At 35.3% G+C, this 16,045-nt stretch overlaps 1 protein-coding gene and 1 pseudogene across 1 annotated transcript; both read right to left on the bottom strand.

The window, feature by feature from the left end:
* Nucleotides 1–219: 219 nt before the first annotated feature.
* On the bottom strand, nt 220–1,404 carry LOC132176267 (NAC domain-containing protein 83-like). The gene is made up of 3 exons (XM_059588425.1): nt 1,197–1,404; nt 770–1,056; nt 220–644 (listed from the first exon to the last, which is right to left on the bottom strand). Exons 1-3 carry the CDS (start codon nt 1,375–1,377, stop codon nt 357–359), a joined length of 756 nt encoding a protein of 251 aa, XP_059444408.1. The 5' UTR covers nt 1,378–1,404; the 3' UTR covers nt 220–356.
* Nucleotides 1,405–8,526: 7,122 nt separating this feature from the next.
* Nucleotides 8,527–13,565, bottom strand: LOC132173457 (uncharacterized; annotated as a pseudogene).
* Nucleotides 13,566–16,045: the final 2,480 nt, after the last annotated feature.

Raw genomic sequence — 16,045 nt, 5'->3', positions numbered from 1 at the left:
CCTGCCCTCCACAAAGTAATTTCTTTATACAAAGTTGGTATATGCCTTGCTTCTTCCCCACCCCTTCTTCCCCCACCCCCTCTTATTATCATCATCTTTTGATGAAATATTATAATTTTGACATGAAAAAGCTAGATTCTTGAAGCAATAAAGTCATATCCATGCTAAGAACTTGTTTTAAATAAACAGTAAAAGAAATTATCTTCATTTTTCCATGTTCAATGGCCAAAAACCATTTCTTACATCCCCTAATCTGTCAATATATCGCTTAAAGTAATATTTTTGAGGATTTTTTTTTTTTTTTCTCTCTTCATGAAGATGAACTTAATAGTTGCTTGCACTTTTCTAGTAAATGATCAACAGCTGCTGCAGGCGCTGCCTTCTTCATGTTCTGCTCCACTTGAAGAGACCTGATGATCAGTGATACTACTGGAACTCGAAGACGACGAAGAACTCGAAGAATCATGAGCCAGATTGGTCTTGTGTCCCATCATAAAATCGAAGAATCTAGGCTGTGCCATCCCAACATCCTTAACTTTGTTTTCTGTGTTTGTCTGAATAATCACGTTATTGTCTTTCATACTTCCTTTCCTCAAAAATATGCGACAGATAACCCAATTTTCCACTTCAGCTAAAGAATGCCGCTGCAAGAAATTAAACCAAATTAAGTTTTAAATTTCGTAATTCAGAAACTAAATATATATGCATGAGTGATTCGATTCTTCATTGGCTTGGGCAACAAACAAAGAGTAATTGGGGTTATGCTCACCTGGATTGAGTTATCCATCTGCGGGAAAATGCAAGCTGAAGTTTCTGCATTGACAAGACGATATTCATGCATGATCCACTCTGTTCTAATTCCTTGGGGGGACTTCCCTCTATAGAAAACCAGAGTCTTTTTCATTCCCATTACAGGATTCCTTTTCGAAGATACAATTTTCTTGTCTGAGCCAGTTGCCTTCCAATAACCAGAATTAGTTGTTCGTTTGGTTTGGTTCCCATTTCGATATCTCAGTTCCTTCTGGCTGAAAAAGTACCTTTCTTGCTCCAACCCACCTGCAAACTCATATTATATCAATTTGATTTTGAAAATATTTACTTAGAACTTAGAAGGTCAAATTCATGCATGCAAGCTTGCATGCATGTACTTTGGAAGCAGAGAAAAACAGAGTATGGAAACTATAATCATGACCAACCTGGCAAATCCCAAGGATCATATTTGCAAACATTGATCTCAGGAATGATTGAAGCAGGCAATGGGAGTGAGAACACCTTGCATTTCAAGTACTGGAAGACAAGCTCTTCATCTGTGGGCTGAAAGCGGAAACCAGGAGGCAATCTGGTTAGCCCATGCCGAGCAAAACTGAACTTGTCCATAGAAGATATTAAAGCTCTCGTTATTGCTTCAGCTCTGTCAATAAAAATTAGTTGAAGTCAAGCAACCCATGTTTAGTTTTTATAGCCAGTGTGAGAGGGAGAGATGGCCGAGTTGGGGAAGAAAAGAGATTTTTCTTTATGGTTTGGTCGGGTAGGAAGAAAAGAAGAAGGGGACAGCCACACTATCAAACAGATGAATTTGATGTTTGACAATTAAAGAAATCTTACATCTTTTTTTATAATCGTCTTCAAGAAGATCGGCCGTGAACCACGCCTCATAAAGTGGAAGTCACTAATTCAAATCCTCTTTTCTCCTTTCCTTGTATGGACATGTCAAGAAAAAAAACATCTTTTTCTGATAATGAAATGGTGGTTAATTATAGAGTTAGTATTTAATCTCGTGGCCTTTAACTTTAATACAATGTCTTAAAAGTTTACGTCGATAAAAAATAATAAATTTAAACATTTAATTAATGTTTTATTATTATTATTATTATTTGCTTTTATCAACCTAGATTGAAGTACCTGTGTCTATCGACCTTTAATCTTTTTTTTTTTTTTTTTTTTTTAACAAAAACTAATAGATTTTGCTATAATAGAATAAGATGAAATAGAGATGCATTACTCCTTTTATTATATAATATGAATTGACAGGGTTTGTTAATTGCCTGTAGCATTTCATTAATTATTATGTATTTGATTGATTAGGAGCCCTGGAAAAGATATTGAAGGTTTGGTTAAATCTCCAAAATTCAAATGGTTCAAAAGGGGTGGTTGGATATCACCACTAACAAGTAACGATTACGTCACCCGATGTCATGCTTAGCCCCTCTCCATTCGCGGTAAAAACAACACATTGTTGGGCCTAATAACCGAAAAGCCCATCTCAACAACATACAACCCATTAACCCAAGTTCACCATCATTAGCACACGGAATCGACGCCCGTAAAATGACAATTTTACCCCTTAAAAATAAGGGACCGAACTCATCTCTAATTAAAATTTGATTCATAAATATAAAGCAAGGACACAATGAAAAATGGGAGTGTATGAGACAAGTCATTATAGGAATGATCATTTGGGGAACAATCGGCTATAAACAGTTAAGACACCATCATTATAAATAGAAGAGATACGCTAGATAAATTGGTTTTTTCGTCTCCTCCAAATACCCTTATTTTCTTTTTTCCTCCATATTCTTTGACTTAGGATCAAAGTTATCCCCTCCGGCCTTTTCCAACAAGTTCTTTTACTTCTTATTTTTTGTAGGCAGAGATCAACCGGTATTTAGCTTCAAAGGTCAAATACCCTTTTTCTACTTGTTTAGCTGCCATGCTTGCAAATACCAATGTGTTAGGTTTTGTAATGTTTATAATTTAGATTGGGAAAGCCATTGGCTTTTGACGAGGCTTGCTTGTGTCTAAAGTTGCTTACCACATTGTGTAGAGAACTCCAACGAAGCAATTTCGTTTTTGATGTCATTGGATTAAAGAAAATTCCAAGTCACGTGTATTAGAATAATTGGTGAGAATGTAACGCCTCAGTTAAACGCTGTGAAATTTAATTTCGGCAATGAAATAGTTTCTTTTCATTTTCATTTTAAGTGAAATGGAGAATTCTCTTCCAAAAAGCTCAAGGTTACCTTCCCAGGAATCTCATCCTTTATCCAAAGAAAAAAAAAATGGAATTTATAATTTGCATGGCCAAAAAAAAAAACAAGATTTCCCATATAACTCAAATGACACAATGAAAGCTTTTTTATTTTTATTCTTTTTCGATTTATGTGTATGATATCATGTACTTGTTACAAAGAACCCTTAGAGGAAAATAGATCATTGACGGTTCATTTTGGACTAGAGAGAATCCAGTTTATGGTCAGTATTTTTTTAAAGAGATCCAATGACCACAACGATGCCACATGTCCCACTAAATAAAAAATAATAAAATATTATTTAACGTTTTAAAAAAATAATTAAAAAAAAAAAAAAAACAAAATAAAAAAACCCCTTAGGCATCCCCATGGGCCATGGGCCATGGCCCTTAGGGGTGGATCGGCCACCCCCAATGGCCAAATTAAAAAAAAATTATATTTTTTTTATTATTTTGTTTTTTTTTTATAACGTTAAATAATATTTTATTATTTTATATTTAGTGGGACACGTGGCGTCGTTATGGTCATTGGATCTCTTTAAAGAGATCCTGACTATGAACTAGCTAGATCCTCTCCAGTCCATTTTAGACTTGAGAGTAGAGATGATCCAATTCCCCCTAGAGGAAGGGCTAATCAAGGGAACAATAGTGAGAGAAAAATTGCGGTATATAGAGAATTTGAATATTACTCAAATGATTAAATTAATCATTTACTATCAATTTAACTTTTTGGGATAAGTAGTCGGTATCAAAGCAAATGTCTTGAGTTCGAACATTGTCTCTGTCATTAATTTCTTATTTCAATTAAATATTTTACTCAATAAGCCCATCTTATTAAAGGGCATGACTTGGATTAAAACACCCGAAAGCTTAAAATCCCTTTGACACCCCCAACGAAGAGAGAAAAATTAGGAATAAGAAAGAAAAAAAAACCCTAGCCTCCTCAATAATAACTTCGAAAATGCTGAAATTTGACTAATACTCAAAAGTGCGTAACTAAGCCCACAAGCTAGGCTTATATAGCTGAAGTAAACCGACTTTTTGCCAAAAACAAAATAAAATCTAATTATTAAATAAAATCAAATTACGAAATAAAATAAAGATTCTGCCAAAAATATGGCGAAATTCGAAAATAAAATCAATACTAAAACGAGAAAAGAAATATTTCATAAAATGATAACAAAAACTTAAAATAGCAATTCGGAAGGAAAAACAATGTATTTTGAGCACGAAATATATATATTGGCCAAAAATACCTTTCGGATTATGGTCATATGCGCAAATATAAAACCCGTAGCATAACTTATTGCCCAAATTATGCATCAATTCTATCAATTCTTGCCGCTAATCTTATTTATCAAAATAGAGAAATGATTCACGTCAATATTTTTTTTTCATCTCATTCTACAAATTTAATATATCAACCATTAGATCTGTGGACTCATGTGAACCCTGCATAAATTTAAGGGTAAATTCATCCATTCACTATAAAGATAATTAAAAAATTGTTAAAAAATGAATGAATTCTGTCATTTATTATCAAGATATTCCAACACCTTTAATTCAAAATCTAACAACTCAACATTTGCCAACTTTCCTAGGTCACCCTTACTTTATAATATTCAATGTGTATTAATTGTTTCTACTTCAATGATGGTAGAATGACCTATTTCTTTTATTAGCTTTATATATTTTTATATTCCTTCTAAATCTTTTTCCTTTTTTGAAAATAGGCTCTAGCTTTTGTACTACAACTTTCCTTGAGTTATGAATGGATGGCTGAGTCATAAAGTTAATTTGTAGACGCGCTTCAATCCCACGGCCAAGTTTCTTTCTTATAAATATTTTTTTATATGATTTTTCTTTTTCTTTTTGGTTGGTTGATCCTAAAGAGTTAAACCCTTCTTAGAAGAGTTTACTTATATTGGTACAATGGTACTTTTCTTCGTTGTGAAGATGTTGCTTTTATCTTTCAATGTATGGCGATTGAGAGACTAATTGTCTTAAAGAAAGTAGCAAACTTTTTGCATGGTTGCAAGTCGTCGCCTTTTTTAGTGGGGATTGGATTCCCTATAATTGGGGTATCCCAATTGCATTTAGTCCGAGAGATGGAGGCTACACGCAATATATATATATAAAAGGAGAAACTTTACTTACACTCCGTGATGTTTAGGTATTTTTGCAATTATATCCTTAAAGTTTAAAAAGTGTCAATATCATGTTGTCACGTTTTAAGAGTTTGTAATGTCACTAATCCGTTAAATCTTAATGAATGATATCAAAATCCCCAAAATGCATAGAATAGATTCAACAGAAGAACCTGACCGACCTTTTGTTCTCTCTTATTTTCTTTTATTTTCTGGTATGGTTTTCCTTTTTTTTAATTAAGCATATTTTTTGTATTTTTATTAGGGACATTTTACTTATTTACCGTATGATTTAATTCTAAACCCTAACGATATGTGTAACATTGCAAACTTTTAAAATATGACTTTTTAACTTGATATTTTTTAAAGTTTAAGGGTACGATTGCAAAATGCCTAAACGTAAGTGAAGTTTCTCATTTTCTTTTTTTATAATGCATCATTGTTTTGTACATGGGTCTCACATTTTTCCTACTCTCTCTGCAATGATGAAAGCAATCTTTTTTCTCACTAAGGTCTCATTGTTCCACACATGGCTCTCACATCTTCATTGGCCTTTATTAGACCATCCTTCAAATGGGATTTTTCTTTCCTCCTTTAACTCCTTTTTTTTTTTTCCTTCTTTTTCTTCTTCAAAGACAGACTAGCGTTGGCCCAAGTGAAAGGTTGATAGTGGACAAAAATGGAGCCTTTCTTGACAATAATTTATGTATAAAATAAACTTGTGCTCTTTAGGGATGGTCATGTTCCAGGTGCTAATAGTTTATCATCAAGAAAAGGTAAGTTATGCTTAATGCAGAAGAAAATTTGCTCATCCTCTTCGCCAAACCAAGACCATCTATTTACAACATCCTTCAATGTCAAGATTAACTTATGCTTTAAACATCTTTATGGAAAAACTACAAGACTTGGTTCTACTCGGAATACATATGACTTTTTATTTTTGCATTAACCAAAACCAAAAATGACACATCATATAAAAATAGAAAAATCTAATCAAACAAATGTTTTCGGGTTAAATACATTTTTCCCCTCATGAATTAATACGGGATTTTAAGTTGCCTCCATGAACTAACACCTATCACACTTAGCTGTATTGAATTATTATTTTGTTATAATAACCCCTCTCGATTAACCAAAATCATTAAAAACAAAATGTAAAATGATAAAAATACACCAAGTTTAAACACTAAATTTACATAAATACAGTCAAAATTATTATTATTATTTTTAAAAAAAAAAGTTCAAAAAAATGGCGACCAATAGAATGAAAAAAACACACACACATCCCAGGGGTGGTTGCCGGACCACCCCAAGGTGGTTCGGGGTGGCTAATCCACCCCTGAACACCTATGGATGGTTTGCCAACCACCCCTCTTCGTTTTTAAGTTTTTATATTTTTATTTGATTCTTAATTCTTAAATTTTTATTTTTTATTTAGTTTTGCATTTAGGTTTAAATTAGTTTTTAGTTTTTGTATTTTGTTTATTTGATGGTATTCCCATCATTTAATGAGATTTACGACTAAAAAAACACATATTTCATCTGGTTTATTGTTGAGCACGAATATTGTACTGATTAATGTGCCTCAATGAATTATTGATCAATATAATCTCATATAATTTTCTTTTTTAAGCGTTTTCCCATTTAAGCGACTTGTGTTTACAAACTCATATGAACAAGTATCTTGTCAAAACTCTCCTAAACAACATTTTTTTTATTTTTATTTTTATTTTTTATACATGTCTACACAAGAGGGGGATGAGAGATTCGAACTAGTGACCTTCGCTTAATGTGGCGTAGTCCCCAACCAATTGAGCTACTCCTTGGAGAGTCCTAAATAACAATTAATGTGATAGTGAATGATGGATTTAAATGGCAATTAACATCTCGTTGTTCACCGCTCAAAGTCTTACAGTAACAAAATGTTAATGAGTATTGTTAAGGGCATATATTTTACTATATTTCCTAACAAACTAGCGTGACAATATATATGACACTTACCACATTAGCCGTTGAACTAATGTGCCACATAAGCATGTGTAACACCCCCTGTATTTTATCTTTTAAAGGGGTGATTAGTAGCCACCTTAAAGCAGTGGTTAGAATGGTCAATCACCTTCAGGGGTTGTCACACCACTCCCTAAGCCATCAAGGGTTTTCTTGACCACCTCTTTGTCAAGAAGGTTACAACCACCTCCCATGAACTACCAGGGTTGGTTCAGCCAACTTATAATCGGCTAATAAGGGCGCAACCGAACCATCTTCAAAAGCCCTTAGAAATAGTGCCGGTGACATGAAGAGCGAGTTAAAGCCAGATGGTTGACGTAGTATGTGTCACGTAGAAGAATACAATCACATCGGTGTGTAAGAAAATATAATAAAATGAGTTGTAATTCAAGCAACTACCACAAATAATTATAGCCTACTTATCTTTAGTATGCAGAGAATCCTAGTCATCTATATCTTTACTCGTTAATAAGCAAAACCAAAAAATTCAATAAGCACCATTACGTATCATAGAAAGTTCTAATTGTCATTAATAGACATAATACTGACAATAGGCAATGTGAGGGAATCCATTGGGGCTGGGCCTAGGCCCGTCTAAATTGAAAATCTTATTAAATAAACAGGCCCCATATACTCTCGGCCCTTTGTCCCATCTTCCTCGTCTTGAATGCCTTGCGTAAACGGGCCCCATTAATTTCTCAATCTCTCTAAGGATCCTTCACAATTCCAATCCAATGAACTAGCAGAATTTATCGCGGTAAGTTAACTCAATCTCTGTTTTTTGCTGGTTTCATTGTGTTTGGTTTCGCAGAAACCTGGGGTAAAGGAAAGAAGAAAAAAAAATCTATTATTATCTATTTTACTTTGTAGGATGTTAGAAAATATTAAACGACAGTAACGTTTTAAGACCAACTCTTCTCTGGGTAGGCTTTTGGACAATGATTTAACTTTGTAGGATGTTAGAAAATATTAAACGACAGTAACGTTTTAAGACCAACTCTTCTCTGGGTAGGCTTTTGGACAATGATTTAACTTTGTAGGATGTTAGAAAATATTAAACGACAGTAACGTTTTAAGACCAACTCTTCTCTGGGTAGGCTTTTGGACAATGATTTAGCCCTTCACAGGCTCAACTCGAAATATATACTCAAAAATTAATCACGAAGAAGATCTAAACACCCTCATTATATAAATAGAAACTAAAAAAAAAAAAACATAAAGCAAAATGACTCTGCAGTTACAGAACCAAAACGAAATTAAAATTGGAGAATTTGATTAACTTAATAACATGATCATAGTGCTAACACGTCTGCACATTTACCTCTCTCTTGCGCCGTTCTTGCTCTAAGACAAACTGGATCCTCCAGTCTCCAGAGACTCGGGCGAGTCGTCTACAAATTGTGAAAGCCACTCGAGCTCCGCCACTTTGTCACACTGCACACAAGACATTAAGAAAAATAAAAATATATAAAATTTCATACGAAAATAAGAAACATCAAAGGAGGTGTGGTGCTTACAGGGAGGCAAAGGGCGTTGAAGTCCTCCAAGAAAATCTGCAGACTCTTGGAGTTCATTAAAAATCCGACTGCTTCTTCATTAAATTCCATCATGAAGCCCAACTTGATGAGCTCAGAGAGTGGACCAATATGATCGTTGTTATCCCACAACAAACCCTCAGATATTGCTTCAGAAAAATATGTAGCATATTCGATGATATTCTTGTATCCACCACACCTGTCCACCTTCTGTGCTACAAACTTTGAAGACTCTCTATACCAAAGCATCACCCGGGTTGCTTTTGCTTTCACAATTTTCCCAGAAGAAAGTGATAAACTATAGTTCACAGTAATGGGTTCAAATGTCTCAAGGAAAGTAATATTCAGAAGCCTTTTGTTAGCGTCATGCCTCGTTTCCATTTCGATTTTCCTTGTAGGGTCAGCAAGAAAACCAAGGATGAGTCTAACCATCCCTTTTTTAAGCAGAGTCTCCTTTGGGTTCACTTGCTTAAGATCAGCAACATCCACTGATTCTTCCTTGTGCACAGATTCAGATATTGTGCGAACCCCGATTTTTCTGTACATTTCAACCATCTTTCTCCGAGGTAAAGAAGGCAAGCTTTCATGAGGGTACCATACAAATATAGGTTGAGGATAAAAGTGCTCAAACAGATCCTTCAGTTGGAGATCGTCAGCAATGAAAACATCATGCTTGCTGGACAGCAAAATTCCATCTGAGCCTGAACCAACGGGCAATTTCACCAAGCTACCAGCCATAGTTTTCCTAGTTTTTTCACTCCAGTGCTTCGAAACATACACCCAGAACTTACAACAGTCAGCATTCGACAATGGTTGTCCTGAACTTTCCCAAACCTTCCAGAGCTTGCAGTAATCATCAACTGAAGGATTGTGCCTAACAAGGAAAGCATTGGAGAAAAAGTTCAATAACTTTGGATCATAGTGTTTCTCCAAAACTTGCAACTGCAAACTGAAGAGACCATCCTTGTCATGCAAAACACATTCTCCAGGGCCGACCCACTTACCCATCTGACTTTCATTTGGGATCCAAATCCTCTTGTAGCTTCACTGTCTGGCTTCCAATTAAACTCGCTCAAGTAGTTGTAAATTCGAACAATAATAGAAAATTGATCAAGATGGAAATCAATCGGCATCCATTTTCCACGTCAACGGTAACCCCAATTGCTCTGAGTTCTTCTCTGTAAGATGTAATACTAGAACCATAAAAGCCCTCATCAAGAAAAGGTCCATCAGTATGCTTCAAATAAGAGCCCCAACGGGAAGTGAACAATAAGCACTCTTTTGGAGGCCTATAACCAACATGGGTCTTCAGCCATTTCTGAGATATTTCTTCCCAGAATTTGCCCGGAAATGAATAATTCCTATCTTGCAGTAAAATGCGGATGCATTCTAGCAGCTTAAGAACATTATCTGGAGTTATGCAGGAGTGATCTTGAGGAAAATAAAGACTAGCAGCTACCATCCTCACACCATCTTTGATATCAACAACAACCCCCATCGTCTTCAGCTCGTCCATGAATTCATGAATGTCCTTGCCATAATAGTTGTCACTATCATCTATGAAAGGAGAACAGTAATTGGAGAAATTGATTGCCAATCTGGCCCAAACGGAATGCAACTACTTGGAGGTCTATAAACACCAAGCCGAGTTCTCAACCACTTCTCCTTACGGATAAATTTCCAGAGATCGGAAGGAAACTTAAATGGAGTGTCCTTTAGCTGTCTATAACATGAAAGGAAAGACACAACAGTTTCTTTTGACATGGAAGACGCGTGCTGCCTGAAAGTTTGAGCAAATACCATGAGCGCATCCTGAAAATCCACCTTCACCCCTGTTTTCTTCAACTCGATTCTGTAAGACGAGATGCTGCTTCCATAAAAACCATCATCAATCAATGGGAAACCTCTGAAAATCTGTAGGATGCAACCCCATTGTGAGTCAAACAAGAAACATTCTCCAGGAGAATTGTAACCCATGTTTGACTTGAAGCATTTCACACCTTTCAATGCCTCAATGAGTTTGTTGGACGATCTAGAATGACGTATACATTCAAGAATCACATGAACAGCCTCAGCTGTCAGCAAAGTCAACCGTGAAGAGGGCCTCAAATTGTCTACAACGAGGTTGTAACTTTTACAGAATCCAATTCGCACACCAAGCGACTTCATCTCCTCTTTAAAAGAAAGGATTTCTTCCCCATAGTAATGTATATCAATAAAGGGGATGTCACTTATTTGAGATGCAATTTTCCATTCGACATCAAACAAAACAGATCCAACTGGAGATCTGTCACCCCGTGATGTCCTTAGCCATTTTCTTTCTTTTATACTGTTGACGAATTTGTCCAAGGGAAGAGAATTTTCCCTCAAGAATCTAATGAAATTAAGGACAGAAAGCACAAGGACTCTAGTTAAAGTAGAGGAAGCTGTAAGAGACATAATATGCTTCCCAATAAATTCACATGCTTCGCCGTACTCAAACATGACTCCAATTGTCTTCAGCTCTTCCTTATAGTCATTTATTCTTTCTCCATAAAAACTTTGATCAATCAATGAAATGTCAACTAGAACTGATTGATTCTGCAAAATGTTTCCCAATGAAGAGGAAAACATGAATGACTGATATGGTGGCCTGTAACCAGAACAGCCCAGTAACTTTCAGCCAGCTACCTTCCTTTATGCATTTCAAGAACTTCTCTGGAATGCAAATTTGTCTCTGTTTCAAGTTTCGAATCCAATCCAACAGCAAGAATGCATTTTCATTGGTAAGTGGTGCGGAAACAGCAGACATTGCAACATTCGGAGGAGTGATATAGGGGATATCAGAAGCTGCAACATAAGTTATTAGGAAATTTAAAAGCTGTTCACCAGAAATAAATTCATCTGCAAAACAACCTGGATGCAAGTAGTCTTCTCCTAACTCGACATAGCCTTCACCTCTCCATGGATTTGAACCAACCAATCCCACCCATTTACTTCCATTTGCTGGGACAAGGACCCATTTCTGTTCGGTGGTTAGATTGCCATAGTTATCTGCGATCGGCATAGATTGACACAAAATAACCGCATCCCGTTTTGAAAGATGATTCTTCGAGAGAGAGTGATATAAGAAGCAAACAAATGCAACAGCAAACTTCCGGTCTTTCTTTATATAATTATATAGGTGAACTGCATAGCCATATACATTAACAACACTAATCTTCACATGAGCTTGAAGCCATTCCCACACCCTCTTAGAGGAGAAGATAGCTTCTTAGGTACTTTTTGGCATAAATAATTGACTGCCCATGCATCTGAATACCTTCTTCCAATCAATCAGGCATGATGCTAGATGATTCTGCTGTGATAACACTACTTGAATCCAATTCTCAGGTGTGCATTCATTTATGCTACACAAAGCAATGTCCCCAACATGACCCACATATTTTAATAGTGGTATGCTCCTTATGTTGGTGTTGTGAAATTTGGAGTTCCAATTATCAACAAGAAATAGTAAAATATCCATATACAGATCCTCTGGCACTCCTGCAATGAGATTAGTACTCCCGATACACTTGACATACCAGTTGTTGTTGACAGGCCCCACCCCCAAGAAACTCAATACGTGATCGTACTCCTTTCTATCGAATCCATAACTCAAAATATAGTTTCCATGGGATGAGAGATCAAGCAAGCTCACCCCTTCATTCTTTGCCTTATCCAATATGTTCCAGAAAGCAAGCATAAGCCTACAAATTTCATGTGGTTTATGGAAAAATTTCTGCTTTGTGTAGGACTCGCTTGGAACAATATTTTTTCGACAAGCTTTGCCTTGATTGACCCCCTCACGATATTCAACTCTTTATAAGAAGAGCTGTTGACAGGAATGAACTTGAACATGGGCGCCAAACTAGAAACTTGAGCATTTTCTGATGTTCTGATTAGCGAGACCAAAGCATTGATAAAAGCAGAGGGCACACAATCGAGAATACCTTTGTTCCATTTGTTGTCAAAGACGATTGTTTCCCTTGATGATGCAAGAAGAAAATCTGCCTGGATTGAAGGGAAAGTTAGTGAACATCTATGTTGGAAGAAATATGAGGTGTTTTTTTTTTTTTTTTTTTTTACTTGAAAGAGAGAGATGGGTTACTTTTTTTTTTTTTTTGAGAGAGAGATGAGAGAGATTGTGAAAGAGACTAAAGAGTGTATGGAGAAAAAAAAAAAAAAAAGTTCACAGGATCAAAAATTGGCGTTAGCCTATAACTCTGATACCATATTAGAACTTATAATTTAGTGAAGAGAAATGAGAACAAGAAAGAGAGACTCGGAGAATTGAGGTAGTTCGGCCTATGACCTACATCCACACATCAAAGCTTTTTTATGGTTACATTTTTCCTCAATATTTTTGATTGTATACAATACTCTTATTTATAGAGAAAGAGTATGAAAGTTACTAGTCTTTTCTACTTTTATATTAACAACAACAAAGTTAATTTATCATTTGTAACTTTTGTCTCTTAAGTTCTTTTAACTCTTAATTCTTGAGTTATTTGTTTCTTGAGTTATTGTAACTCTTGTCTCAATAATGAGTGAGGAACCTCCAAAGTCCAAGCATACACATTACATCATCAAGATTCAAGAACCCGTAACAAACAAACATGCAAACGTATAGAGTGATGTGAGAGAATGAGTTAGGAAGGAACCTGAATGACTTCCCTAAGGAAATGGACATCTTTAGCATAAAGTTTAGCACAGAGGTTCTTGACGGCCTGGTGAAGATCCTCCGTCAATGGGTTCTCTTCCCCTCTAATCGAAAACTTTTTCTTATGTATCGCTTCTATATATGTGTTCTCTCGCTACCGTCTCCATATCCGCACGTTACAGAAAACCAAATTAAGCACATACACAAATACAATGAAACAAATATGTATATATATATATACACGTTGAAGAAGCTTATACAAATATCTTGGGCTTTCATGAGCTTTTTGATTCGACCCATACGTCGCCCACCCTTAGATATTTATATTATTATATGTATAAGGGTGTGCGGTTAGTAACTATTTTTTCCTATCCCTAAAACCGCTAACGGCTTCGCCTTAGATGATTAACAGCTTTTTTAGCATTTTAAGCCATTCGATGCCTAGAAATAACTTGTATTTCATAATTTAAGAATATACATATTGAAACAAAAATTATAGGATCCTGATCTGCTGGCCGCCCCTACCTATGTAATGAGGAGTGCGGACCCTCATGTAAAGTTTAATTTGACTTCTAACTATGTCAAAAATTCATTTTTAATTCATGTTGCATTATGACTAAAAATCAGGCTTCAATTATAATTGTCATAATTTGAACTTTTCTATTAACCTCTTATTATATGATTATTAGTCCCTGAAAGCAAATTAATAATTCCCCTTAGCTATGTTTGCCAAGAGAAGAGCCCGACACTGTAGCTGGAACGGCACTGTTCCAACTACAGTGCCATCTGACATGAATAGTGCTAAAATTTGACTTTGTAATTTTTTTTTTTTAAAAAAAAAAAAACCAAAATATCACAATTGCTGCATGCTGCCAAAAATTGCCCCATCGTTCTCCTCCTTTTTTTTTTCTTTTTTTATATTTTGCTTTAAAAAAAAAATAATAAAATTTGGCAGTGCAGCGTGCTGCAATTTTTGGCAACATGCAAAGACCATGTATTTTTTTAAAAAAAAATTACAAAGTCAAATTTTAGCACCGTTCATGTCAGATGGCATCAGTAGCGTGGAATCTGCCTGTAAAGCTGCCTCTTCTCTTGAAACATAGCTTATGTCTCAATCCGGATCCTCTTCAGACTTATATCCACATGGTTGGGATTTCTTTAAAGAAATCCTAGCGCCACAAATGTAAAGAAATCTTAGCGCCACAAATGTGCCACGTATCTTCTCAATAAAAAAATATATATATATTAATCAATACTTAAAAGATAAATAAAAACTAAAATAATAATAAAAAAAAAGGATGGGTGGCCAGTCCCAGGCCCAACGGGGGTGATCCGGCCACCACCAAGGGCCAAACTAAAAATAAAAAATAAAAATAAATGGGTTTATTTATTTATTTTTTTTTAGTTTGGCCCTTGGGGGTGGCCGGACCACCCCTGGCCAGCCATTGGAGCCACCCCCGCCTAAAATGGGGTGGTCTAGCCACCCCCTATGGCCAAGATGGCCATCCCTTTTTTTTTAATTAATTTATTTTTAATCTTAAATAGTATTTTATTCTTATTTTTTTGTTAATAGGACATGTGTCCCATTTGTGGCTCTAAGATTTCTGAAAAAAAATCTTAGCCATGAATTGAATATTCTCAAATATATTTTGGACTGGAAAGGATCCTATTCTTTACGTATTATAGTAAAGTGAAGTCCATTGAGCCTGGGCCTCGGCCGTCTAAATGGTAACTCGTATTGCGTAAATGGGCCCATTTACTCTCGGCCCCTTCTCCATTCCTCCTCGGGTTGTAGGCTAAGTTTCTTTTAGGGCTTTAGAAAAGCACGTTAGCTACTCAACGATTGCGGTATTTCATATTACAGAGGGTTTAGTGGATCCTTCACATTTCCAATTCCAATTAACTAGCACACTTTATCACGGTAAGTTTCCTAAATCTCTGTTTTTCCTTCTTTTCTTTTTTTTTTGAATATTTTGGTTTCTCTGAGCAACCCCATTTAATGGATCCTTCACTTTATCGCTGTTCTCCAAACTTTTTGTACTTCATGGTTATTAAGCATGCTTGGTTTACAACGTCATGTCAGTAAGGTAGCTTTTGCACGATGGATCTAGAAATTAGACTAAAAAAAATATAGGTAAGAATCTCTCTTTTCTGCAAATTATTTTTTGAACAATTGAATACACTAAGAAGTTAAGTGCTAAAAAAATGAAAAAATTAATTCTATATTGTTTCTGATTATTATATCCTTATCTCATTGAACAGATCAAACCCCGAATTCATTTATTTTTCTGGTATACAATCGGATTGGAATATCATAATAATGGTATAAATTGAGTCACTTTTGTTTTGATATTCTATACAAAACTCCATAAAGTCAAAGTGTAATTTATCAATTCCTTTCCATTTTTATCTGTTCCACTTGTTGCAAATTCTAATTTGACTATACAACTCTCTTTTGATTCCTCCATTCATACGTATTCAAGCATTACATATATGATATATGGATTAAGCCCTTCATAAGCTCAACTCGATACATAGTAGTGGAGAGTTTGAAACATATACTCGAACATTAATTAGGACGAAGATCTAAACACCCTCATTATTAAAAAAAAAAAAAAAAAAGGGCAAAATGCCTACAAAAGGGAAA

The sequence above is a fragment of the Corylus avellana genome, chromosome ca3, assembly GCF_901000735.1.
Source record: "Corylus avellana chromosome ca3, CavTom2PMs-1.0".
NCBI lineage: Eukaryota > Viridiplantae > Streptophyta > Magnoliopsida > Fagales > Betulaceae > Corylus > Corylus avellana.
Note: the sequence above shows the minus strand (reverse complement) of the source record. Positions and strands in the feature narration are given on the sequence as shown.